Source organism: Homalodisca vitripennis, chromosome 3 (genome assembly GCF_021130785.1).
Source record: "Homalodisca vitripennis isolate AUS2020 chromosome 3, UT_GWSS_2.1, whole genome shotgun sequence".
Taxonomy (NCBI): domain Eukaryota; kingdom Metazoa; phylum Arthropoda; class Insecta; order Hemiptera; family Cicadellidae; genus Homalodisca; species Homalodisca vitripennis.
Window position 1 is genome coordinate 90,488,749 of NC_060209.1, and position 26,726 is coordinate 90,515,474.

Below are 26,726 nucleotides of genomic sequence, written 5' to 3' on the forward strand. Positions count from 1 at the left end.
GAAGATCTAATATTTGCACGTACCTGAAAACATTGCAACAGACTGAAATGTTACACATTAAATAGCGTGATTGGAGGGAAAGGAAATTTGGCCAATTCGTATAAATATCTAAGTGAAGTTCTTAGAAGTAAGTGTTGTTGCTTTATGCATTGGTAATCAGCATCCACGAAAACTCAGACAACACTGATATCTTTACTTTTAACTAAATTTACAAATAATCCCAAATAGATTCTGTTCGTTTTTAACAATGAAACTTCAAAGAGTCCACTTTGTTTACACCTGAATATTACAAATCCTGGAATATTCAATATTACCGTACTTTGACTACACCTAAAACAACCTGATCAGCAATTACGAGGTGAACAAATATCGAGTGCTCGCCTTGAAACATATCTGGTGGGCAAACAAAAATATGAAAACACATTTCACTGAAGCCGTCCAATAAAGATGTTTATATCCGAAGGGTAATGTGTGATTGCTGGCAATGGGTGTGTGATGTAAACACACTGAGGACCCTGAGGTGTTACCATCATCAACAGTTTACAGTTCTCTATGTATCTATAGCTATCCACAGCCCATACATTATGTATGCTTGTGTACATACGCTTCAGCAGAGTTAGTATACACTTCAGAACATTATGATTCGCAGATACTCCGACCGTTAACCAATAGTTCGTCTTGCAGACCGGAAGCGTGACCGTGACAAAGAGAATTACAAAAATACACCATTCATACTTTGAATATTCGGCGCAAGAGTCAATTAAATTTGCAATGTATAAGCAAAAAACCTGTTATCCTTGCAATCGATAGAGAAATTTTTACTAAAAATTAGCAAATGTAGAAATGTGAGAGTACTAAGAGAGTTAAATACAAATTTTTGCAAATTGCGTATTTTTAGTTTGAAATATAGTTAAAATCAACCGTCAGACACACAAAAAAATACTCAGCTAACCGTATACAGACCCTCAGTGTCGACTTTCAATCTCTTTAGCTAGTCATTTTACGATGATATAAATAGTATCTGTGCGTTTGACGGTCAGTATTAAGTGTATCAATCTAACAAAAATATAATGACAATTACAAAAAAGTATCGTTTCATACTTTTAACCCATTCGATACCTATCTATTTTGACCTCTAACAAAACTAGCACGGCTGATGATATTTTTATTTATCAGGAAAATCTTCTCAAAAAATTTCAAGATAACTGTAACTCCACTCATTGTGTCCTTATACAGGGCAAAATGGCTCTCGCTTCAAGACTATAATGTTATCATAAATACACATTACACAACACTACTGTAATCTTTAGTTGAGAACGTGTTATGTCAAGATTATAATAGCTGTAGTATAAAATATTAAGCATAATGGTCGTATAGTTTTTGTGGATTCTAGAATTTTTTGCAAACTGTTGGATTATGCAAAATGTAATAAAACTTTACTAGTTCGACATGTATTTTAAATATACAACTGAAGCATATTCTCACAGTACCGTACTCAAAATTTAAGTTTAGGGAGGAGTAAAATCCATTAAACTAAAATAGTGAAATAATAAATATCCCTCCACTTTCTTTTATTTTCGAATTTTGAGGATTACTCAGCTAAACACGTTGCAGGTAATATTAAATTTGAGATCGATACAATTATAATGAATTCAGTATTTAAATGTTTACAATATACACCTCTATTGCACTCTCCTGCCACCCGAAAGAGTGTAAAATAGAATACAGCTTAAAATAATTCGAGTATCTTCATACGTAATACACTTCACGAGTTTCATTTTATTCCTTTACTCTCTAAATCTGGCTGTCTTTACATTGATCCAATAATTAATAATTATTCTTTATAAGACGCCCTAGCAGAAAATAGCAACCCCATATCAAGGAAACCGACAACGTCGTAAATCCCAAATATCATTATCAATTGAGATAAGGTACAACCACTTGCCGGTTTGGTGCATTGGTGCTCTATTAAACTTAATTAACTAAATTAAGCGCAAGAACTTTGTGAAGATATCCCCACAGAACATATGTATATGAACAGTAATTTCAATATAGAATCAGTGTATCGGACAGTGTTCGAGATGGGTGGACACCCTTATTGCCGATAAAATCACGGTAAGTACGTTATTATCCTGTGCAGTAAATAAAACACGTCCTATACCACCTCAGCGTTGCTATAACCCAATAAAATATTTAATTGAAAGGAATTTTGATATTTTAAAAGAGGAAGTCCTCCTCCTGAGCAAACAACTGCTTCCACCAGTTTCATTCACAACAGAAACACAAATGTCTTCTTTAACACTTCAAGGTTATCTTCTCCAAAAATAGTAGATGCTTTACATCTTGAAAATGGCATTTGTCTGTTTTAAGGCAAACACAAACAAACTTGTCCTCTCGAAAAAGCTCAATACTAAAGTTTTAGTTAGAATTTTCACCAAAATCGTTTCAGTTATGAACTTTGCAAAATAATTCGCATAGGAATTCACTCACGATGATTGAGAGCAACCCTTTAATAATACTAAAATAGTGATAATTCCAAAGGAGGACGCGATATCAATCGATGACACGCGGAGGGCCGGGAGAGCCACAAATCACAGCCAACAAGTGTCCAATTACTGAGGATGCCTCTTATCACCCCACCCTTATCACTGCCCCACCCTCGCTGTCCCGCAGCTAATAAAAATCCACCTTTATATCCACTCCCAATCGATTCTCATAACACCACAGGAACTCTACCCGGAAGAAGATCAACCTCACCTTCCGACTTTTGCATTTAAAATTTAGAAAAGTTTTTTTGGAATCTTTGCAGGAAAGTATCAATGACGTATTAATAAAGTAAAATATGAATAACCAAATATAAATTTGATAGCTAAAAATTCAATAACATTATAACATATTCGGAATGATACGATTAGATATTCCGCTATTTTATTTTTATAGCAAAGACCCTGTTAACAAATTTGGAAACAAAAAGCAATCAAATAAAAAGTTTTCTTATCAGAAAAATTAAAAGACACTCACGAAAAACACTTTAGAACGTTAAAAAGTTTTTAACCATAAATAATATGCATTAGTTAATCACACTAAACGTCTCTCTTGTTAAACCTTCATTAGGTGTTGTTTGTTTGGTTTTGAGATGCTATGCATTCATGTTATGCGTTCCATTTAATTTTCATAAAATAGTGGGGACATAAAACAAGAGTATGCTAAACAGCGGTCAACTTTGACACGTACTGCTGAGTGTCGTCTAGCCTGTGATATTAGCTCAGCCAGCAAATCCTGCAGAGTGTAGATCACTGGCCATTCCTTGGTATAATTTAATTCTTCATTTAATATTCTCACGAGCTTAGGAAAAATTATAAGTGTCTTCTAGCCTGTGATATTAGCTCAGCCAGCAAATCCTGCAGAGTGTAGATCACTGGCCATTCCTTGGTATAATTTAATTCTTCATATAATATTCTCACGGGCTTGAAAGAAAATGACGAGTGACGTCTAGTCCTGTGATGTAGATGTAATGATGTAGCATACACTAAACTTTACGTGCGAACAAAGTACAAGGTCTGCTGTAACACGAGTACCATTGTATTAGCTCAGCCAGCAAGTCTTGTATAGTGTAGGATTACGGACCATTTTGAGCTGTAACTTAATTCACCAGTTAATATTCACGCGAGCTTGGCAGTCTATGGCTCTTTAACTGGTTAGCGATTAAAGCTGTGATTGAGAATTAAATATTTGTTATATGGCTTTAAATACGATTATTGTTTCACCTAAATAATACCTTGAATGTTTTGTGCATAATTGAAATAATTTAAAAATATGAAACTTTTTTTATTTTGTTATTGTATAACGAAAGTTTCACTCAGTATAACAAAATAAAGAAACTAGAAACTATCGTTCCTTGAACATTGTATGTTGTGCAGTTTTCATAATGTTACTTGTCATAAGACTTTACTTTTACCTTTGAAAGAACAATCTGATTATATGTTTTTAGATTTTGTGGAGTATTTATGTTGAAATAGGCAAAATACAACATTTATTTAGCAAGAATAATTATAAAACTGATATATTACCAAGGTTAGTGATTCCATTAACACAAAACATCTTAAAAAAAACGTTAATTCTGATTTCTAAAGAATGCAGTTATTAGTTCAAAACGATATAGTGCTAAACCAATTTTGATTTTTCTTTATTTGTTTGAAAGAAGGCGATATTGCGGTGACACTGCAAATTTTCATACTTAAGCTCTTAAGGAAATACCCGAGAACAAAATTTAATTGTTATTATTTATGTGAAAACAGTTTACGTAATATGTTTTTATTTCCTCAAGAGATGCAACGAGTGATGTACATACTGGTTTCTAAATGGGAATCTTATAAAGGATATTCAACCAACATATACCCCATCTTATTGAGTTAAAATAATCAGATTTAGTGTATCACCACAAATAACGCCTGATTAGATTTGGTAATATCGTTAACATAACTTGTATGCATATGCGTCTATTCTTGGATAAGCCTGATTGCAATATATTTAAAATGTTCAAATATAACAATAATTTTTAAGAAAAATATCAGTAAAGATATACTAGAAAATGTATATACGTAGTGAATAGCCACAGCAAAGTGTAATATTTTTTGTCACGGATGTAATATAAATACTGAACTTCTCACAGAAAAAATAAATTTAACTTCAGAAAAGAGAGTTGAAATGTGTTGTACACATGTTAAATACAATGTGGTGGAGATACTTACAAATGTTAGGCATGAGTTCAATCTTAATGACGCGGTAGTAATAATTGTGTCATTACGGTTTATTGAATAAAATTAAAACTAACAATCAAAACAATAGCACAAATCAACCTTTTAAAAGTGGTAGAACTAACTTTAAAACTGTCCAAAAAGTAACAGATTTCTATAAAATAAAATTTTTAAGTTGGTACCCACAAATTAAAGAACGTTCTGGATACTATGTTTCAGAAATAAGCAGGCAGTTGATAATTTTGAGCATGTATTAACTATTACGTAATTATGTAATTAAATGATTAAGTAATAGTGCACACAAGATGGAACATGCAGCTGTAAGGAAGAAGCAGATGTTCCTAAAAAACACAAAATGACAAGATTCAGATAAGTAGCTGTTTACTTATAATCCAAACATGCCAAATTTCATATAATATTTGTACTTCACACAGAAGTTTTTAAAAGGCTCATTTATCCTAATAAGTACATCCTAAAATATGTATTCATACCAATCTCAATACATTTTCTGAGCTATTACAATAATTATCTGTATTATGTGGAAAAAAGTAAAACACAAGTCATTTTAAATACACTTAAAAACAAACTTACGAAGCAGTCACTCTCCAAATCATAATGGTTGAAATTTGGATGAAACACTTCTAAATACCATCGTTATAATAGTACCGTAAGGTTTGTATTAAAATATTATTGTTCCTCTTGGCATTGCTTCTATTTTAAAATAAACTACTAATATGACAAGTTAAGTATCCAATAATTTTTTAATGGGATCAAATAAAAGCTTTTACATACGAATTTGAATTATGTATATTTTTAATTTTGTAATAGGTCACAAGGCAAAGTTGTAATCACAAAATACTGATTTGTCTCCCAATCCCCTAATCTAGAAACAGAATCAAAACTAACAAATACTTAAAAACAAATTAGTTTATTTTTATTTTACTATCGAATATCCAACAACTCACACAATAGCAAATCTATTAATTTAATTTATAATATTGTATTTATTAATTACATTTATAATTAAGTAGAAAATTGCAGTATTCAAGGGACTATAACTTATAAATTATGAGGAAAAACAAGGTGCTTTGCATAACGCATTTGAATTCGTTCTTTCATTTTATTGATTGCAAGGTTGATCTGCCCAACATATCTTATATACTGGGAAATCTGAAAAAATATAAAAGTCATACCAAACTTGTTAGCAGATGTACATTATCCAAAGCTTGGATAGTTATTTAAGAGGAAAGGGTTACTCCATTTTACCAGTTAATAAAAACTATGCGAATTGAAGCTATAAATAATTCAATTTAAAAGTACAGAATAAAAAGTAAACATAGTATAAAACGGTACCTAACGATCAGCTCGCAGAGTTCCTGCTGGTCAAAGACTTTCCCGTACAGTTCGAGGACTCGTACACAAGCGTAGCGCATCCCAGGCCACGGTATCAAGGAACAGTCCACTCCTTGGAAGAGGGGGCACGCCGGTATCCTCTGGGTGTCCAACATCTTCATGGCACTTTCCACAGTAACACTCACCTCACACAGTGTGTCACCAGACTATCTACAAGTCAAACTCTTGTCTCTAGCGTCAGGTATCGTCTCCAGAGATACTAGCATTGTCTATTCTACTGTAGGAGAGTCATTGTTGTCCATTCTATTGTTCCTGGGCCAAACAAATGCCTGGTTAGAATACCGTGTCTGTACAGATCCAAGTTAGTCTGCAAGGAGAGCTTTCTTAATTTAGATTTTTACATTGGTCTACACCGACTTATTAAAAACGTAAGTTATAAATGGTAAATAAGGTCAAGAATTTCTTATTTCACCAGGCAATGTTAGGGCTAAGAAGCCTTCTCTGAAAACTAACCTGGGGAACAATGTCTGTTCCAAACAGAACAATAACAACAAGAGCGGGATATCGGGAGTTGTCTGTCCTTCCGCACGACACTCCTTGGAACTTATGATACATAGGGTTCCTATTAGTATGCGAACAAAAGACAAAAATTAAATGTAAAAACAAAATTATAACGTAATTTACTCTGGTATTATAGGCAACCATGATGGTAACAGGAAATTGCAGAACAAATACATTTGTAAACCAATTGATTACAATCATACTTAATCATGACATAGAAACACACGTGATGAAGTCACACATGTGTCGATTGGTTGGTTCTTACAACTTCGTTACGTTGTGTCGAGTCCTTTGATATTCGTTGTATTTGTTTATTACTGTTATACAGGGTGATTCATGAAGTTCTCCCCCCCACTTCTACAGCACATTGTACTAGTAAAAAATAATGAAAAAATGTTATATAAACATAGGTCCGAAAACGCTTCGTTAGCGAGTTATAGCTAGCAAAAGATTTCGCCTGAATTCCTGGGTAAAGAGTAAAATAAAGCCATACTGAACTTTTGGAAAGGTTAATTAAGTAAGAAAATATTGTGGATTCTTATGTATTTTTACCTGATAAAGCTAATAAAATAGGTTTCAGAACTGTACCTGTAGTAGTTTTTGAGGGATTCAGGGTTAAATGCAAAAAATTGGGGCACGAAACAATGTTTTTTTAAGTTTGATGTACAATAACTTTGTTAAATTGGTAATAAATACATAAAAATCAACAAACATTAATTGTAGAGAATTTAATTCTGAGAAATTGATATAATCAAAGTCTAAAATAAAACAGAAATAAGTACCAAAAAATCGATTTGATTCAGTATAATACATTACTAGTTTTAAGCAAAATTAATCAGGTTGTGGGCCAACCATATACGCACCTTTGTATAATAGATGTTCGAAAATGAGGCCATCATTATCAATACATTTTTGCAGCACGTTTGTGTATTGCTTTTGTTGCGTTTCTTAATTTTTCAGGACTTCCCTGTATCTGCACAGCCGAATCCATAATACGGGCAATTAATTCATCACGAGAATTCACTTTTGTCTTGTATACAATGTCTTTTCATCCATCCCCAGAATGCAATAATCCAATGGAGATAGATCTGGTGATCATTGTGGCCAAGGGTGAGGCCCTCCACGACCAATCCAGTGTCCAGGAAATTGATGATTTAAGTAAGCAGAAACGGCACGTGAAAAGTGGGGAGGTGCTCCGTCATGCTGGAAGTACAAATTTTGTCTGAGATGTAAAGGAACATTCTCTAACAGCTGCGGCAACTCTTCTTGAAGGAAATGCAAATAGAACTCAGCATTTAGGCGTCCAGGTAATATGAAAGGTCCAATCAGCCGATTGTGCAAAAGGCCACACTAGTCATTGACGCTAAATCGGTGTTGAAAGTTCTGTTCCACTACCTCATGTGGATTTTCTTCTGCCCATGAGTGTTCATTGTGCAAGTTATTGACATCCATCCGAGTGAATTGTGCCTCATCCGTAAACAAAATAACGCTTGTAGAGTTGATTATTAATATTCAAAAAGTTGCAAAACTCCAAGCGAAGCGGACCATCCCCTAGCTGTAGATGTTGAACCTTTTGTTTATGAAACGGATAAAAATTTGTTTCGATTTAAGTGACCTCCACACCGTTGACTGCGAAACTCCTATCCGCCTAGAAATACGTCGTGTACTTACACCTGGGGCTGCGATGAACAGCATTAATAACAATATCATCATCAAGTTGGACAGCTCGTTCATAATTGGTTCTAGTACTTGGTTAGTGATCCTGTTTCCCGAAGAGTACGAAAAGTTCCTGAAATTGTTTTGGTATCTGGAATCCTCCTATTAGGGTAACGTAGTTCATATTCTTCTACAGCAGCTCTAGCATTACCATTACAGTAACCCAAAATAAAAACCATATCAGCGTATTCCTCTGATTAAATAAGTAAGGCATTTTTTTCGCTGAATAAAACAATCGAATTATAACTCACAGAAAAATTGCATTTAATAACACGATTCACAGAACCCCGATCTCCTGCTGTAGCTTGCAAAACACCACTAATACACAGTTCTAACGTAACAGTACAGAATACCATTGTTGATCAGCTGTTATTCGTGCGTTACCAACTTTAGAAATTAATAAAACAAAAAACTACATTTCGATGATTAGTAAAACAATAATGGGAAAATGTTTGCTTCATTTATTTTCGAAACATTTGATGTAAATTTTTATTAAAAAAAAAAAAAAAAATACAATGTAATAAAACATGATATATTTATTTACAAACAAATTTATTTAACAGTTAATCTTGTTTTCTCAATTTATCTCATCATTAAGGAACAAACATTTAGTTTTTGTTTTATTTTAACTAAATACCGTACGGTATTTCTTTACAGCTAGTAATGTATTATACTGAATAAAATCGATTTTTTTGTACTTATTTCTGTTTTATTTTAGACTTTGATTATATCAATTTTCTCAGAATTAAATTCTCTACAATTAATGTTTGTTGATTTTATGTATTTTATTACCAATTTAACAAAGTTATTGTACATCAAACTTAAAAATACATGTTTCGTGCCCCAATTTTTTGCATTTAACCCTGAATCCCTCAAAAACTACTACAGGTACAGTTCTGAAACCTATTTTATTAGCTTTATCAGGTAAAAATACATAAGAATCCACAATATTTCTTACTTAATTAACCTTTCCAAAAGTTCAGTATGGCTTTAATTTTACTCTTTACCCAGGAATTCAGGCGAAATCTTTTGCTAGCTGTAACTCGCTAACGAAGCGTTTTTCGGACCTATGTTTATATAACATTTTTTCATTATTTTTACTAGTACAATGTGCTGTAGAAGTGGGGGAGAACTTCATGAATCACCCTGTATAATTTTCGATTGTCTACGGCTGCATCAAATCTCTTTTCGCCTCAACATTAATTACTTTAGAAATTCTTTAAGAATATTCTAGAATTGAATTTAGAAGGTAAATTCTTCATTATTTAAATTGTTCATTCATAATTTACGTTTATTTTAGGCCACCGTTTGTAATGGGCCAAATTTTTAATATAATCGCTACAATATGTAAGTGCGCGGGTGCTCACGTGTAGGTCTGTGTATTACAATGCCGACTACATAACTTTAAGAAAGTTTGTATATAGTTTAAATATTGTTAAACACGCAGCGTCACAGCCTGTAATACGCAGCACCAGATAACAAAATCCAGTAGATCATTGTTGAATGAGTCCTGCATGATTAGAATACATTCCCACAACGTCATAACCTGTACTATGCAGCACCCGACAACAAAATCCAGTAGATCATTGTTGAATGAGTCCTGCATGATTAGAATACATTCACACAACGTCATAGCCTGTAGCCTACTATGCAGCACCCGACAACAAAATCCAGAAGATCATTTCTGAATGTGTCCTGCATGATTAGAATACATTCACACAACGTCATAACCTGTACTATGCAGCACCCGACAACAAAATCCAGAAGATCATTTCTGAATGTGTCCTGCATGATTAGAGTCTGTTCACCTATATTACTTGTTAGAGACGACCTTGACTCGTTGACCCCAACATCCACTTAGGACGAGGCAATATCTAAATGGTGTTTTTGTTGATTACAAATTGTAAATGGCCCGAGTCGTAGAGGAGAACCGAGCCAATGATACGCAGTATATCAGTATAACTATAGTCAAATCGCAGCAGAAAGGTCGATTTCGCCGTATTATAACATGAAAACTGGAGCTAAACTCAAAATTCGCAAGGAATCAAGCCTTCCCATCATTGCTACGTTATGTGTATAAAACACGGTTGCTCAATCGTGCTTAAGAGATTGTGTCTAAAATATCGTAATGAAATTATGCACTTGATGAGACAATGAGATCACATCTTCATCTAGGTTACACTACATAGGTGTCTCTGATGTCAAAACGATGTAAAGAGTTCGTTTTGAGCTTCTTCGCCGACTTTTTTTTGGATCTCTTCAGACGAATATGACGAGATTCCAGGAGACAAGTCTGCGACAACGTCAAATGTCAAACGCTGCACTAAGAGGAAGGTGAACTGGAGCTAAACTCAACATTCACATGGAAATGTTTATTATACTGGTTAATCCAATGTGCGTCAGTGAATTCAAGAATCCGTCTCATACATATTCTAGGCGCGATACCGCAAACCACAGGCGGAAGTGTGTCCGAGCATCCACATGAATTGTATGCAATAATACATACTATGCTCACTACTTTTGTTTAATATCTTTATGTACACATGAGATTTTGGTGTTGATTTGAGAGAAAGTGCATGAATTATGCTACTTAATTATCTTATATTGTATCTTAAGTGCGTCTCTTAGATAGTATTGACTGAATTATTTATGGGCGGTTTGTACGCATGTGATAGAGATGTGTACATCATCATTGCCAGACCATGCAAATAAGTAATTGTTGGGATTTCTCTTAGTTTTTTGTAAACTTCATAAATATTTTTAACAGTAAAACTAGTAAACATGTCGTATATTCTTTGTCTAATCAAGAAAAAATATAAAGATGTAACATTTGACCCTTACTAAAAACTTTACAAAAGTTTTATTAAACCTTAAACTTTTAATCAAAAACTTTTGGATTTGATATAGATCTTTTAGTTCACCTGATACGGTTTCAGAATACAAAGTCCGAGTCCTCAATTAAAACATTGCGTGGAACAGAAGCCCTTCATCAAAAACATTTACCAATCTTTCGACCAAATTAGCACAGTATTTCTAAAAATATTTATTATAAACTAGCAGTCACCCACGGCTTAGCACGCAATTTACTATTTAGTCATAGTTACGTCGTAAGCAATAAAATTTTTAAATGGATTGGACTTTAATTTTTGTTATGAGCACCAATGAAATACACACGTTTTATAATACAAGAAGTATGAAAAATCTCTATAGCTTGGAACAATTCAACAATTTTATTGCAATCGTCCAAATAAGTAGTCTATATTATAATAGCAAACATTTAGAGCTAGATAGCATATCTTTGGAATATTTGCTGCGCTCAAGCAAATTGTTATTTTGATATTAATAAATTGTCATGTGTCATAAAAACAATAAATAATAACAATAGTGCACAAAAATACAAATTTGCATGATTAAATTGTACACATGAGAAGCTTAATTTAAAACCATCTATTGTGCAGTCGAGCCGCCATCTATAAGCACCGGTGCCGAAAACTGGTTTTTAATCGTCCCAGCGACCCTCCATAAACTCGATTAGAATGCCTTAGACACCAATAAGCGTTTCTGACGTTTTTAAACTGGCTGATTTTGGTGATTAATATTTGTATGAACGGCTCCAATAACTTCGGTTACACTTGGACTATTTTAGATCATAGTGAAGGAATACTAAGTCCGTAGAAATCTTAGTGAAAACACTCATAATGTTAATATAATTTTGAATTAGAAGTCTAAATGTGTAAGTAAATATTATATTACAACTAATTTTTAAGAGTTTTCAAAGTTAAACAAATTTTCAATTGGCTATTACTTCAGGTTTAGCGCGTAAAAAAGCATTTCTGGTTCGAAACAGTTAAATTTCACACGCAGAATTTGCTTTGTTGCTACGTATAATTAAATGTATAACAATACTCGGGAAGCTTACTTTAGCCAAAAAGTGTCCTCAGTCCTTGTAATCTTCTTATGGTCTAATTTAGTTAATAGTCTGTGTTAGATTAAATCTGTATATTAATGCTAAAATGCATAATGTTTTATTAGTAATAAATTGTACTTATTTAAAAAATATTCAAAATATGGAATGAATGTGCATAGTACATTTTCTGTTTGTTCTCCCAAGTCAAGTCTGCTAGTTACTAAATTGACCTTGTACATGGAAGAAAGTTTTCTTTACATTTTGACTTCATAACTAATTAAGTCTAATAAACTCGTAAAATAAATAATAATTTACAAACGAATAATTGTTTAAGGATTTAATTTTAAAAGTATATAAAACATTTATCTATCCAAAAATAAAATAACAACATACAATGTTTATATTAGATTTAAGATTAACCATTCAACGTGGTTATACCAAATCCATCCAGCGCTATGCTAATGTAGCTGAGAGAGAAAATACTAGATATAGTCCAATCGGGACTATCGATTCGGATGATGAATGGTCGATCCAGATTCTGGCCAATCGCAGCAGGTGTGTTCTGCTTCGCACCGCAAGCTAAGTGGTTTTGAAATTTATCTCAACATGTGGCCGCCCCATCAGCTGAGGGCCGCAGACATAGTGTGGCGCCCGCGTCGGGCTCTAACTGATCTAGGTGATCTATTGCTACACCTCTGGACAAATCTATGGTCCGTGTGAGCCGAACTTGCATTCCCCTATTACCAAAACTCCTGAGATGATTGGCTATACCATCAGGTAGGAGAGAATCGGGTATGTGAACGGAATACCAATGGATGAGTGATGTTATAATAAGAACGTCGAGGAATGTCCATATGATCGTTGAACGCCTGAAAAGAAGACTACTTTAAATTTTGACTGTAGTCATGATAAGGGAAGTAAGAAATCGGGGAAGAATATATAAATTTGTATTCACCATTTACACCTTTATAAATACAGTAGACTCAAACATGATGTATTGGCAGACGCAGAACTTAACTCCAAGCAGCACCCGCAGCTCTGGTGCTGAACATTTCTACCTTCTACAATCAATACTACTGACTCGGAAATCTTAATAGTGATTACCATAATGAGATCCGAACATACTTAGGACCTAGTAGATCAGAGATCTCTTAACAAGTGATAGTACACGACGGAATGTTAATAATACTATAACTGTCTATGAAACGTTTGGCATCTCTTACTTAACACGCCATAAAATATTATGTTTTTCCATCGGTGTCGTAGTCAAAACATCGTCAAATAAATTCACGGTATCTATTATCATTGTGAAACTTAATAAAAGTTTACCTGCTTCTTTAGTAACTTAAGCTACATAAGAGGCAATGGGCGACATATAGTACCAGCATGTTATTGGACATTATAGATATTTGACCTTGCTTTTGTCGTATGTGGCCTATTATTGTTGAGAGAAAGTTAACTTGTACGTGAAGGGATTGAGCATAACCATAACTTCACGTTCTATTGAGAGCACTGCTCACCCACGCAATCAGTGAATTCAACTGTTGTAGTTGAGTTGAGGTGGTGTGACATTTGGTGGAATTCTCTCCCCCCTTTTCACTCTATCACTCCCCACTCTTCCTTACACACCTCCCATTTCTTTCCCTCTCTCGCGGTTCTGCAGTTTAGTTGTACGTGTGGTGTTTGATTAAAAACTCTGGCATTATACATAATCACTGACCATTTATTGGTTGAAATAATCCAAGAGAAGAATTCATATTCCATTAAGTGACAGTTAAATGCGTACCGAGAATACATATTGGATGTCAAAGTGTCTGATGTAATTATTTTGAATGCATAGTAACAATTTACCATGAATATTGAAACTGGAATAAAAAATTAAGTGAGAGACGTCAAAGTTTCCTTGATCTACTTTTAAATAGCCTCACCGTTTATACGGTTACCCAGTCCCAGCATGATTCACCCTCCGAGTTCCTGACGATCAATTGCATGACGAGTCCCGCTGTTTCGCGCCCCGCCCTCGGAAGTCGTTAATCGGAAATCGGCGAATTAACGCAGTAGAAACTGCTTGGTTTTTAAAAGTGCTAAATCTCAGATCTTATCTTCAACAGACAAAAATCTAATAAAAAAGAAAGTACGTGTTATAGATAACTGAGTTTCTGTCAAAATAATATTTATGTTAATATTATAGTCATTTTCGTATTAATACTTTTATCGCTCTTGATCGCTTTCGTACAAAATTTAAGAAGATTAAAAAATAAAGCAAAGGAAGATAAATTTTGAAAGCTTATAATGTGATTGTTTACTTTACTAAATACATATATTAGCTTTACGTACTTAGCAATAGCCGTATTATTTGAAATATGGCTATTACTGATTTCTGAACAGACTTCTGCGGATTTTTACATAGCTTGTGTGGAATGTCTATTATATTTCAACATTTTTATACGAGAATGAATTAATTGCACACTAAAATTTAGTTTAAACAAAGTCAATACTATGAAAACGTAATCAAAAAGGTCATTTATAGAGAACTAGCTAAACTGCGTAAATGAGGCTGAGATCGCTTTATAGAGGAAATACATTGGTGCGAAAACTTTCATTATCACGCTCCTTCTTCATCCTTTTCACTTGAAAGATGATTATTGTAGATAAGTTTATCTATGGCTATTATATTTAAATAGGGTTTCAAACATGGTCTTTCCTGTAGAATACACTTTCTTTAATTTATGTATCATGGTGTTCTCCAAAATAGCAGATGATAACCAGCTATGGAAGTATCTAGAAAAAAATCGTTTCAACAAATCTCCAGGAATTAAAAAGGAGGTATTTCAATGAGAATATAGATTTGGCTAATTCCTTACACAAGCTGTCATCATGTTGCGCCCAAAATGTCAAAATTCATACCAGACGTGTCACAATGAACACACGATTAACTGATAAAGAGAATGGCCTCTACGAGATCGATACATAGTACGAGGATGACATCAGCGTGCCCTTGGCAAGCCGCTTGTTGTTGCAAGTGTAACTTCCTATCTTATCTCATACTCAGGAATGTCAATAGTTTTATCTCCACCACATTCTACCATAGCAAATCGCCTAAAATATTACTGTACGTGGTTTTGGGAATTTCATCCAGAATTACCTCCACGATTTTAACCGTAGATTAGTACGGGTAGCTCTCATTGGCTGGACGTAGGACTAAATACAGTATGAACTACAGAGGACAAATGCATTTCAATTATGACTTTCTTGAGCTGTATTCCGTAGCAAGTTGCAGCTTGTCCAAAATTACTAAAACTCAACTATTAATAGCAGCTGGTAATAGCATAAAAGATGTAGGTTTAATCATGTTTCATACAATTCAGTAGCCAACAGAAGACTTCAGAACTACAGTTGAACTCGAAAAGCAGAGAATTTTAGTGGTCGTTATAACCAGTCGTGAGGGAAACAGGAATTCTCAGACAGATTAAGAGCGTTGTTCTCTAAGTGCTGAGAGGCATAAAGATTGGACTGAAGGCAGTAAATCCGAGGTAAGAACTATTTAATCGGAACCCACAGTGTCGGTTTTGAGGTTTTTGTGAGCATCCGTGATGAAACTTCAAATCGCCTACCACACAGGACGGTGACCTGAAGACGAACCAATACGTGACTTGTGAGAAAATGACGAGCATCCGGTTCTAAATTTTGTGGTGAAGATTGAAATCCATAAGGAACAAAATCTTGTGGTATAATAAAACAATATTTAAAAACATGAAGTGAATTACCTTTACATCGTACCCGTTCCAAACTTATAGAACAGAAATATTAGCGATATCCACCCAATGATTTAGCAATCGTTACAATCACACAGCTAGCACTGGTGAGAACCCAAATTTCACGAAGTCTAGTAGAGGGAGTATGACTCAGCGGTACGCGGCGCCAGCAGGTTGCAGGCGGGTGTCGCGGTCGGCGCAATTTGAATAGTGATGGACCAAAACGCCCAATCACCTGGGCCAGGGCCGTGAAAGGCGAACGGCAAGGATACGTGTGTCCTGAACCTATACTTGTCTTGTGGTCTGGTCCATACTGAGCGACGTCCGGTGCGGTGTGGGCTCTAATACCAGGCAGGACTAACTGTACTGGTGAGGTTTCATCTCACACAACTATAGGTCTCCATGTATTCCAAAATACTGAAAAGCAATGCCTTCCTTAACCATCCAATAAAAACTTATCATGACCAAGAACTTTAAAAAAATTATGAGGAAGTGAATGTGTCCGCCTTAAAGCCCATATTTGCCATATTGTTAAAGACATGATTCCTCAGTCATAATTCCATTTGAATGATTTTATTCAACAATATTTCAACTTTCTTCTAAATTTAACCTTAGGGGCATCATAATCTTAGGATGGACAACGTAAGTTTATATTTCGTGAATATTTTAGTCACGTACGGTACGCGATGATACAATCTCCTAAGTCTCGGTATACAATCTATTCCATGACTGTGGCGCATTCAAAAACAAGGAAGAAATATAAGAATGGTACAGGAAATTATGCTAATCATTTCGGACAGTTTCAGACATTACATTTAAAGAATCATCTAATTAACCTTGAAAACTCTATATACTGGTAATATTTATTTACAATATACAAGGTACTCGTATCTATACTGGATGTCCCAAAATCCCCAACTCCCTATCACTTGAAGGGCTGGAAATTTAAAAATCTGATTTTACAATGTATATCGTCTGACGATGTTGTAGATTAATTTTACATCCCCCCTTTCTCCCAAAGTATGGTGTAGGGAGCGACTAAAATATTGTAATGGAATGACCCATAAGTGTCTTGATGAGAAAACGCCAACTATCTCAAGAAAACCAAAATAAGAACCCTATAATGTAAAAAGCAAAATCCTACTCAAACGCTACCTTGGATGAAATCAACATAAAGAATTTTAATGAACGCCATTTCTCTTCTTTTATTAAAACGCTAAAATTATAAATATCACACGATAGTGTTACTGTGAAAATCTTTGTATTGTTGGTTATGATTCATGACCTTAAATCCAGAAATCGCTTGATGGGTCATCCAATTTAAAATTTTAGAAGTGCTCCTAACTCCCATTAAAAACGTCCTCAAGTAATGTTTAGTATACAAATGATTTTAACAGGTAAAAAAAAATTAAAACATTTTTTAAAAGATTTGCAAAATCCCAAGTTCAAAAGATAATGTGTTGAGATTGGGATTTTTGGGGGTCTCGGTATTGCATTAAATGTATAAATGCATATAATTTCAAGATAATATGTGTTTAGTTTGCTTCCAATTGTTTCTCAGCTATTCTGTTAATACATTCAAACTAAATTACCAAGCTATTATCTAATATAGGAATTCGTGAAACATTTTCAAACACTATTAGAACAATTAGAATAGTTTTCGCATAAAAAACATCGCTTCTTGCTGTTCAAAATCGATGACAAGATATGGGAGATAATTGGCGGCATCGCACGTCGCTTCACGCAGTGTAACAGGTGTGTCATGGACAATTTCCTTTTAACTGACATCTTTAACACTCTGAGATAAATTATGATTATTGGACGATATCTCCATCTCCAGAACCACTCCCGGATCATTAAATATCCAAGCTTATAGGACTACGGAGCCGATGAGACTGGAGAGCAAAACAGCTTTATGAGCAGCAATGAGGTAGGATGATTGTCCTTGCAAAATTCCAAGGCACTTGGTGGATTAGTTCCTGAGAGAACTGTAATACCCAAGTAGGGTGTTTCCATGTAGTCGTATTCCATAGCCATTTATAATAAACACTTACGTTGCAATAAGACTGAATACATTGGTATTTTGGTCGGCTATGAGCTCCGTTTATATTAAAAGGTGTTAATTGTTAATTTTAACCTTCATATTTTTCCTTCCTTGAAACCTTCAACGTGATCCTACTTTATCAGTTTACATTCTTTTGAGAACTTTTTTAGACAAGAATTTGATAAAAGCCTTTACACAATTATATACTTTCTCCTTTAAGGGAATCTTTTCATGTTTTTATTGTACCGGTACCTAAAAACATGAACGCAAAATATTGAAACCACCTCAAAACATGCTCTAGATATCAGGGTCAGTACAAATGCAATCTGGTTTAGATGGTGAGCACAGTACTTAATTCAATATATGGGAATTTAAAAAAGTATAAACCTCAAATTGCTCTTTGGTCCAATATTTGAATCATCACGTTTATTGTATTGCTGTATTAAAATACAAAACCTATGCCAGTATGTGTTAGCGATGTTCGTCAAATAATTTCCAAACTTTGCTCTCCAAGTATTTACTATTTATTGTTCTAGAAACTTACGACTATACAATGTTAAGGCCTCAAGGTAAACCTAGCTGTCTCATATCCTGTAAGTGAGTTGCTCTACACACGGTCGGTCGTGTACTGTTCCGGCAAACTAAAGCAGTCCGTCCATACTGTAAATGTCATGTCGGGATTGATTTACTGCGAGTCTCGGTCGTTACTCCTCTTCCGGTGTTTCCAGAGTAACACCGCAGTTCATCTTTCCTCAGCTCGGCCTCTAAATGATGGAATACAACCACTTCCGGTGTGTATTTCCAGAGTAACACCGCAGTTCATCCTCCCTTATTTCGCTCTCTGCGTTGAAAAGTAACAACTTCCGGTATGTGTTTCCAGACTAATACCGCAGCTCATCATACCTCAGCTCGCCCTCTAAGTGATGACAAGCAACCACTTCCAGTGTATGTTTCCAGAGTAACACCGCGACTCATCATACCTCAGCTCGCCCTCTCAGTGATGAAATCCAACCATTTCCGGTATGTGTTTGCTAACAACGTGGTTCATCCTCCTTCATCTCGCCCTGTTAGTGATGGAATGCTACCACTTCCTTGTTTGTTTACCGTTTAAAATATGGATACTAGAGCGCGCGTTCAGAACAAAATACTTAGATAGTACCGGTTTAGGATCACCGAGTTAAAAAAATTAGATTTATAGAAGATTTTCTAAATACGTTAAACTGCGGAAAGTGAACGTCGAGGAAGGAGATCCACATGGCAGTGATTGTGAGTCCGGTGGACCTAGAGCTAATTGAAGACACACATTGTGCTGTCATGCTGTCTGCCACTTTGTTAGTACCACAGTATCGAGTGTGCTAATATATTTAAATATATGTTTGAGCATTAGTTACAATAACAAATGTACACTTATAGCTCAGCTTAAAACATCATAAAACAAAAGCGAAAATCAAAATTTTCAATCATCGGGTTATTCTTTGATTTTTTAAGATTTTAAATATCTCTTAAGATTTTAAGATGACGGCTGTACACAGTTTTAAAAGTCGCATAATGAGAGTAACCAAGATTGTTATCGAAACTAAAAATTTTTATACATGCCTAAATAAGGTCCCTTAGCCACATTAAACAAAAATTTTCAAGATTGTATGGGAATTGAGTATCCGCATTTTATTGTTGTGGTGTGTTGATTTGTAGATAACGCTCACAAGTATATGGGCACAAGTATATTCCATTAGAAAGAGATTTACTGCGAAGTAAAAGTAAAGTGCCATTTAAACATATTTGAAAATGATGAATTCAGTCAAACTTCCTACCAAATACTGAGAAAGGATAATTATTTGACTACTTTTAAGAACACCTATGATTGTAAATTCTGAAATGTATTGCCCAGAAATAATTTTAAATTTATAAATCAGTGTCGAATCCACTGACACCAACAATCGAGTACCAATAACAATTTGAATTGGAAATGGAACGAAAATAACTAATGTAAACATAACTCAAACAACCACCAAATTCCCACCTATGTTTATTCTTGCACTAGGAGAATTTCGCCTGTATCTTTGTACATTGGACAATTCATAAATATGATAGGCTGACAATTGAAGTTTAATTACTCGCCCAAAGCATGTTTAGTCGGCTGCACCCTTTACCCTAGATGTAATAATTAGAATGCAACGTTGAAATTTTGGCTAGTAGAAGGGTAAAAGTTTAATGGTTCTAGATTAGAATTCTGCACAACATGGCAGAATATCCTGGCCTACTTATCAACCGTACAGAAGTACACAAAATCAAGCGACTGTGCAGATGTGGACTCTACTGTAATGATCCTGCTTATTTCTGTTATACTGATGCTGGAAGTCAACTTTAATCTTTGTAAGTTTTAAAATGTTCCAGTGCAGAACCCTGCACAACGTGGCAACATGGCCTGGCCTGCGTGTCAACCGTACAGAAGTACACAAAATCAAGCGACTGTGCAGATGTGGACTTTACTGTAATGATCCGGCTCATTTCTGTTGCACTGATGCTCGAAGCCGACCTAAGCTAGTGAGCCGCGGAGTGTTCTAGAAATACCGCACGCTCTGTGTCCGGTGAATGTGCTTGTTTTTGTTGTGCGGTCACGGATTTCACGGCTTTAACAATTCTTAGCCAAACAATTCTGAATATTTCGTCATTTCTGTTTCTCTGATTCAATGGAGATTTGTCGTTTCGTCGCACGTGCGTTACAATGAGCTTTTAGGCATTCTCAGGATTTTAGGTTTGAGCAACAGTTATTTTAGAGATATAGGTGGTACACTACCACTGTATGCATACAGTGTTCTAGATATTATTGCTCACACACTAAATTCACTCTAAAATATGGCAAATAACTCTTATTAGAGAGATGATTATTAAAAAAAAAATTATGGAGTGAAAGAAACACTGACAAGCACTCGTCACGCAGTTTTGTATTCCAGGTACTTGAATTTGGAAAGTTTATAACGATGATATTTAGTTACAATATAACATATTCAGGTCTGATGACCAAGAGTCTCCTCGGCCAATTTTGACATGATTAAAGTAGTCAGGTGTGTCTAGGCTGGCTAAGTGGAAGCCAATCGAGTCTCAGTGAGCGTGAAATCGTGTGTCGGTTTTGATAATCAGTGAATACTATCAAACCATAATACCTATGTGTTTTTTTTTAACCTTTTTTATTGATTACTAATGAAAATATCCATATTATGTAGTTAGGATAACGTAATAAATATACCCACTGACCCGTAGTAAAAAGAAACCCTCCTTCTATGCGTAAATCTTTGAAATAGGGCACACCACCCAATCCGTGCCATTTTTGCAATGCCACGGAATAGAAATATAATGAACGAAAACATATTTATGGATTTGTTAGGTCCTACGGTCCTCCGCTGATGGTTCAGGCAATATCCGTTGATTTCTATTGATTTCTACACATAACTTAGAAGGTTGATTCAATGTTAATGTTGCGTTCAACTTCATTTCATCTTTTGACGCTGTCATAGACTTGCCTCCTGGAATCATTTTCGTCTGAAGAGATTAAAAAGATATATATATATATATATATATATATATATATATATATATATATATATATATATATATATATATATCCCTTCCGGCTGAATGTTAGGTTTGCTCAAATTCACATTGAATCAACCCTTCCCACCAGGCTACGTGATGTAGCTGTAGAGATGTATTCAGAGCACATAATCTGTTAACGGTTATTAGTCTCTACATAGTCGAATCCATTGTTCTGGCCTCTACTAAAGCTTTGAAACGCAATGAGCAAGTCCACCAATATGAAACCAGAAATGGGTTAAACTATAACCTTCCTGCTCATCGCCTGACTCTGTATGAACGTAAGCCATCATACGCCGGGGCGAGATTTTTCAACAATCTTCCTCAAGAACTGAAGGATGACAACCCAATGACTCTGAAGAAGAAACTAGTTAGCTGGTTCTCGAAGATGCCGTTTTATAGTGTCAAAGAGTACATGGAGTGGCAAAATTTTAACCTAAACTGAAGACTTTGTAATTTAATTGTATTGACACCATTCCGATCTCCAAGACTGTGAATAAAGATTTCTGTATTCTGTATTCTGTACAGAAAACTTGGTTGCTCCACCGTACTTTGGGATCGTGTCTAAATATCAAAGTGCACTCAATTGTGCACCTGATGAGACGATGACATTACCTCTTCACCTAAAATACACTATATTTTTTAGTCAATGTGTCTGTGATATTGAAAAGACGCAAAGAGTTCGTTTTGAACTTCTTGGGGACCAATTTTTTTGAATCTCTAGATGAACAAGACTCCAGATTCCAAGAGTAAAGTCCGTTACAGTCAGATTTCATACGCTACACTAAGAGGAAGGTGAACTGGAGTAAACTCTACATTCACATTTATTGGCTTGTTGACCAGTATCACTCTAACCTTGTTCATCACATCATTTAACTTTTGGCACATACCCTGATGGGACAGTATTCATAATCAACAAGCTGATGACTGAATCTTATATGCCAAGGTTTCGCTATTTGATCCAAAAACCTACTGGACCTGCTACACTCCAGAACCTATCATGTAAATTCGAGGCCCATTTGATCCTCAAGGCTGACATCCTCGCGCACAAGTCTGTTTTAAAGCAACCTCCAGGGCTGTATTGAAACTATCTTCTGAACTTTCCTAGGTCCTTCTGTCCGTATATTCGCGTCAGTTTCTGTTTATGGGTGGCGTTATACAATTTCTCGGTAGTTAGGAAAAGGTTATCGGATGAGTTATGAACGAAAGACAAATTTTTGAAAGCAATTTCCTTTACATTGTTAGAAATTTCTCCATACGAAAGAGAACCCCGAGGACCATGATCAGGGTTAAAAACTGTATCCCAAAAATGTAGACATCTATTTCACCTGAGCCATCATTCTAAGTGTTCCCTTCTGGATGAGGTTGATGAAGTACAATCTTTATTTGAACATTATTTTTATAACTTAAACGAAAGGTCAAAAAGATGAACTCATATTACAGAAGGAAACGAAATAATGCATTACGTAAGTTTATTTTTTCAAGTAAAACATATTCTCTTGTACAGTTTTACTAGATGCCGCGAACATCTAAAGAACTAACACTCTGGGAAATTTGGTTGGCATATTATTTATAACGGCTGCGCAAGACAATATTAACGGCACCTGCCCATTAGCTGATGGCCTGATAGCCGCCCAAATAGTTGTTGCCCCTTGCTATTTCCCTCTCTCCACCACGACCCCACCCGTGCGATCGCCCTCCTGATACACACACGCAGCTTGCCATCGTTAGTTCCGTATAGCTCGCAGCTATCACTAGCCTCTTTGTCTTGCATGGTGAACTCGGGAGTGTGGGAGTGATTACGCACTATACACAGTTTTCATCTTCAAAACGCCCAATTACAGCACAATTTTACTTATCGAAAAAGGTATTGTTCTGCATAGAAACAGACAACGACAGAATTTGAAGCTAAAAAAACATTATTTAAAAATAATTTTATAATGAACTTCCAACTTCAACCTAAAGAACGAATCTCTGAAGGTCGAGAGTTACATAGAAGGGAGAGTGTTTCCGTAGGTCATCAAGCCAAGATTTGCTGGCCAAAACAGATAAACTCGTAAAAGAGCCTCGCTTGGGGACGAAATTGATGCTGGATAAAAATAAATTGAATGTCAGAGGCAATTAAGAATTGGCGTGATTCTGGCAGCGGCCGCTGGCAGCGACACAGTCGTGGCAATTGCTCTCGCGTGCGCATCATCAGCCAGATTGTCATGATCTATTAAAACAGCGAATATTAGAGTCTTTTCCATTAGCCCTCGCCACCACTTCAAAAGCTTTATTTAATTATACTGCATTCTATGTTAGCTTGAACTGAATCTACTCCCCGGCAGGAGGTGTGCATTATCAGCAAGATTGTCATGATCTATTAAAACAGCGAATATTAGAGTATTTTCCATTAGCCCTCGTCACCACTTCAAAAGCTTTATTTAATTATACTGAATCATATGTTAGCTGAACTGAATCTTTGAAGCTTGAACTGAATGTACTCTCCGGTAGGAGATGTGCATCATGTTATTTTTTTAGTTTTACTGGTGGAGAGAGACATCTACTTTTCTTTTCTTCACTTTGGACTTTTTTATTTTATTTCACAAATTTGAGATAATTATAAACAAATAGATAACAGTTATTAATATTTTTAAAGTAAATATTTTGAATAACCAACTCGAAAAAAGGTGAACAATATAAAACAATAATGCTTCCTCGTATAAAATGTTTCTTATCTTGACACACTTAAAAGCAACCGTCAGATACGTGAATAAATGTCAAATCAGCGTAGGCTGAAATATATTACAAATATAACTAACTGACGGTAATAAAACTATCATTTTACATTATTTACGGTCAGTTTTAAGTGTGTCTAGCCAAAAATAAATCTAAAAAATTGTAGTTTTATGAATTTTTAACCTTTTTCTTTTTTTTAGGAGAAATGTCTCTATCGATTTCAAGAAACATGCGAAACATGAAAATTACATACGTTCACACTTTTAAAACTCTTCAACAATATAACCGGACATAGTTGACAGTAATACCAGGTTAGTAATACGCTGTAAGAGACGCATGTTCCCAGAACTTCCGGATGACGGATTCTTCTTCGACTTCACTATTTAGCTTTTTTCAGTTTTGGACGTTTTGCCGAGTTTTAAATTCAGCCCGAGGTATGTGGTTTGTTTTTATACGAATTATTATTTTATTATTTGTAATTGTATTATTCGCATTGGTATTGGAAGAGAAATCTTAATATTATGGTGCAAGTGTCTTCAGTTTGGCACGGATTATACAGGGTGGAAAAAAAAGTATGGAAACGCTTTCACTAATTTTGTATGGCTTCACTTATACAAATTAAATTTTGTACATCACCACTTGTATTAAGAACCTAGTTTTTGAGACCAGTGGGGACATTTTATCTTTTCAGGCGGACGGCCCGTGAGGAGTCGGACGAAAATCTTAAATGTAAGCATAGGCCGAGTTTGGTATCAAATTAAAGGTCTAGTAAAGAGAAACTCATTACCGGAAACCGCACTTAAAAAAAGATTGACCCTATCCAGAGTACGGGCCGTATGAATTTCATGACAAAGAAAATTTAGTAATTTTGTCTTGTGAAGTAACTAATTTACTTTCAGTAGTATGTTTTATGTCGGTTATGTAAATTTGAAAAAACAATTTCCAACAAAAAATTATTTTTTTTACCTCTACATTTGTTGGATAGCAGTAAATAGGGGTTTTCAAGAAACTGAGAGTAATTCAATAATACCACTGTAATTCCTTATCAACATGAGGTCAAGGTCCAGTCCCTCCAGCCCTTTTATCTCAGGCAAACATAAACTGGTTTAAGAAATACAAACAGTACTGTCACAGCAAAACTCCACAGTTTTGTATTTTTAATATCAGCTTGGTTTTTAGTCTACGTTATAATTTTCGTCCAACGTAAGATAAAGTTGAAAGTCTTCACTAAAAGGTACTGCGATAGTTATAAATTTTTTTACTTAAGTGTTTACATTTTATTCTACTAGTTTTAAAAGCAATGTCACTTAGTGAGTTTGAGAGAATCACGCTGCTTATGATGCGTGGGTATGGATATCTAGTTCGTCCCTATGAAGAAAACAGCGCATTTGTTTAATGACACTTTTCTTGATAGACCCCCAATTAGTAAGTCAACTGTGTTTAAGGACAGTAAAAAGATTTGAAGAAACTAGAACAGTCAAAGATCGCGAAAGAAGTGGCAGGCCTAATCGGCATCAAATCAACAAAAATCTTTGGATGTACTCCAAACATTTGTTGGAAATCCCAGCACCTCGGCCAGAGTGGCTGCAGAAGATCTTGATATGAGCCATACCTCAGTGTTGAATGTTTTACACAAAAACAAGTATCACCCTTTTAAAGTAACCCTAACCAAGAACTTGCAGAGGATGATTTTGATTGAAGGACTGAATTTTGCGAAATAATGATGAGAAAGTGTGACGAAATTCAAAGTTTTTTAAGTTTTGATACTGTTTTCAGATGAAGCTACATTCTTTGTTAATGGGCAAGTTAATAGGCATAATTGCCGTTACTGGGCCGACCATAATCCACACTGGATGATAGAAGGCCACACACAAAGGCCTCAGAAAGTGAATATGTGGGCTGGAATAATAAACAATAACATTGTAGGACCGTTTGTGATAGATGGAAATGTAACAGGCGAAATTTATTTCAATATGTTGACAAATAACATTTTGCCAGCAGTGCGTGCTCTTCTTGGGGCAAATTTTAATGCAGTATGGTTTCAGCAAGATGGGAGCACCGCCCCATTACTATTTGCGGGGTGCCGGCAACCGTTAGATGAAGTTTTTCCTAGCCGTTGGATTCTTCGCAGGTGTACCGTTGAGTGGCCGGCTTGGTCAGCGGATCTTAATCCACTAGATTTCTTTTTGTGGGGCTTCTTAAAAGTTAATGTGTTATAAAAACTAAACCAGCCAACATTGAGGAGCTGACAAATCGTTTATTAGAAGAAGCAAGAAGAAGGAATTACACCCGAGATGCTTCAAAATGTGACTGCAGCAGGT

At 35.2% G+C, this 26,726-nt stretch overlaps 1 protein-coding gene across 3 annotated transcripts in view; it reads right to left on the bottom strand.

Moving 5' to 3' along the window:
- LOC124357168 (four and a half LIM domains protein 2) overlaps window positions 1–26,726 on the bottom strand; it is a 492,077-nt gene that overhangs the window by 232,996 nt on the left and 232,355 nt on the right. The window contains exon 1 of one of the 3 annotated variants that reach the window (XM_046808679.1): window positions 6,111–6,388. The exons of the other annotated variants lie outside the window; for them this stretch is intronic. Coding sequence (XP_046664635.1) covers window positions 6,111–6,271 — 161 coding nt within the window. The 5' untranslated portion in view covers window positions 6,272–6,388. Of the gene's footprint in view, window positions 1–6,110; window positions 6,389–26,726 lie in introns of those variants that run through there. 3 annotated transcript variants of the gene reach the window in all.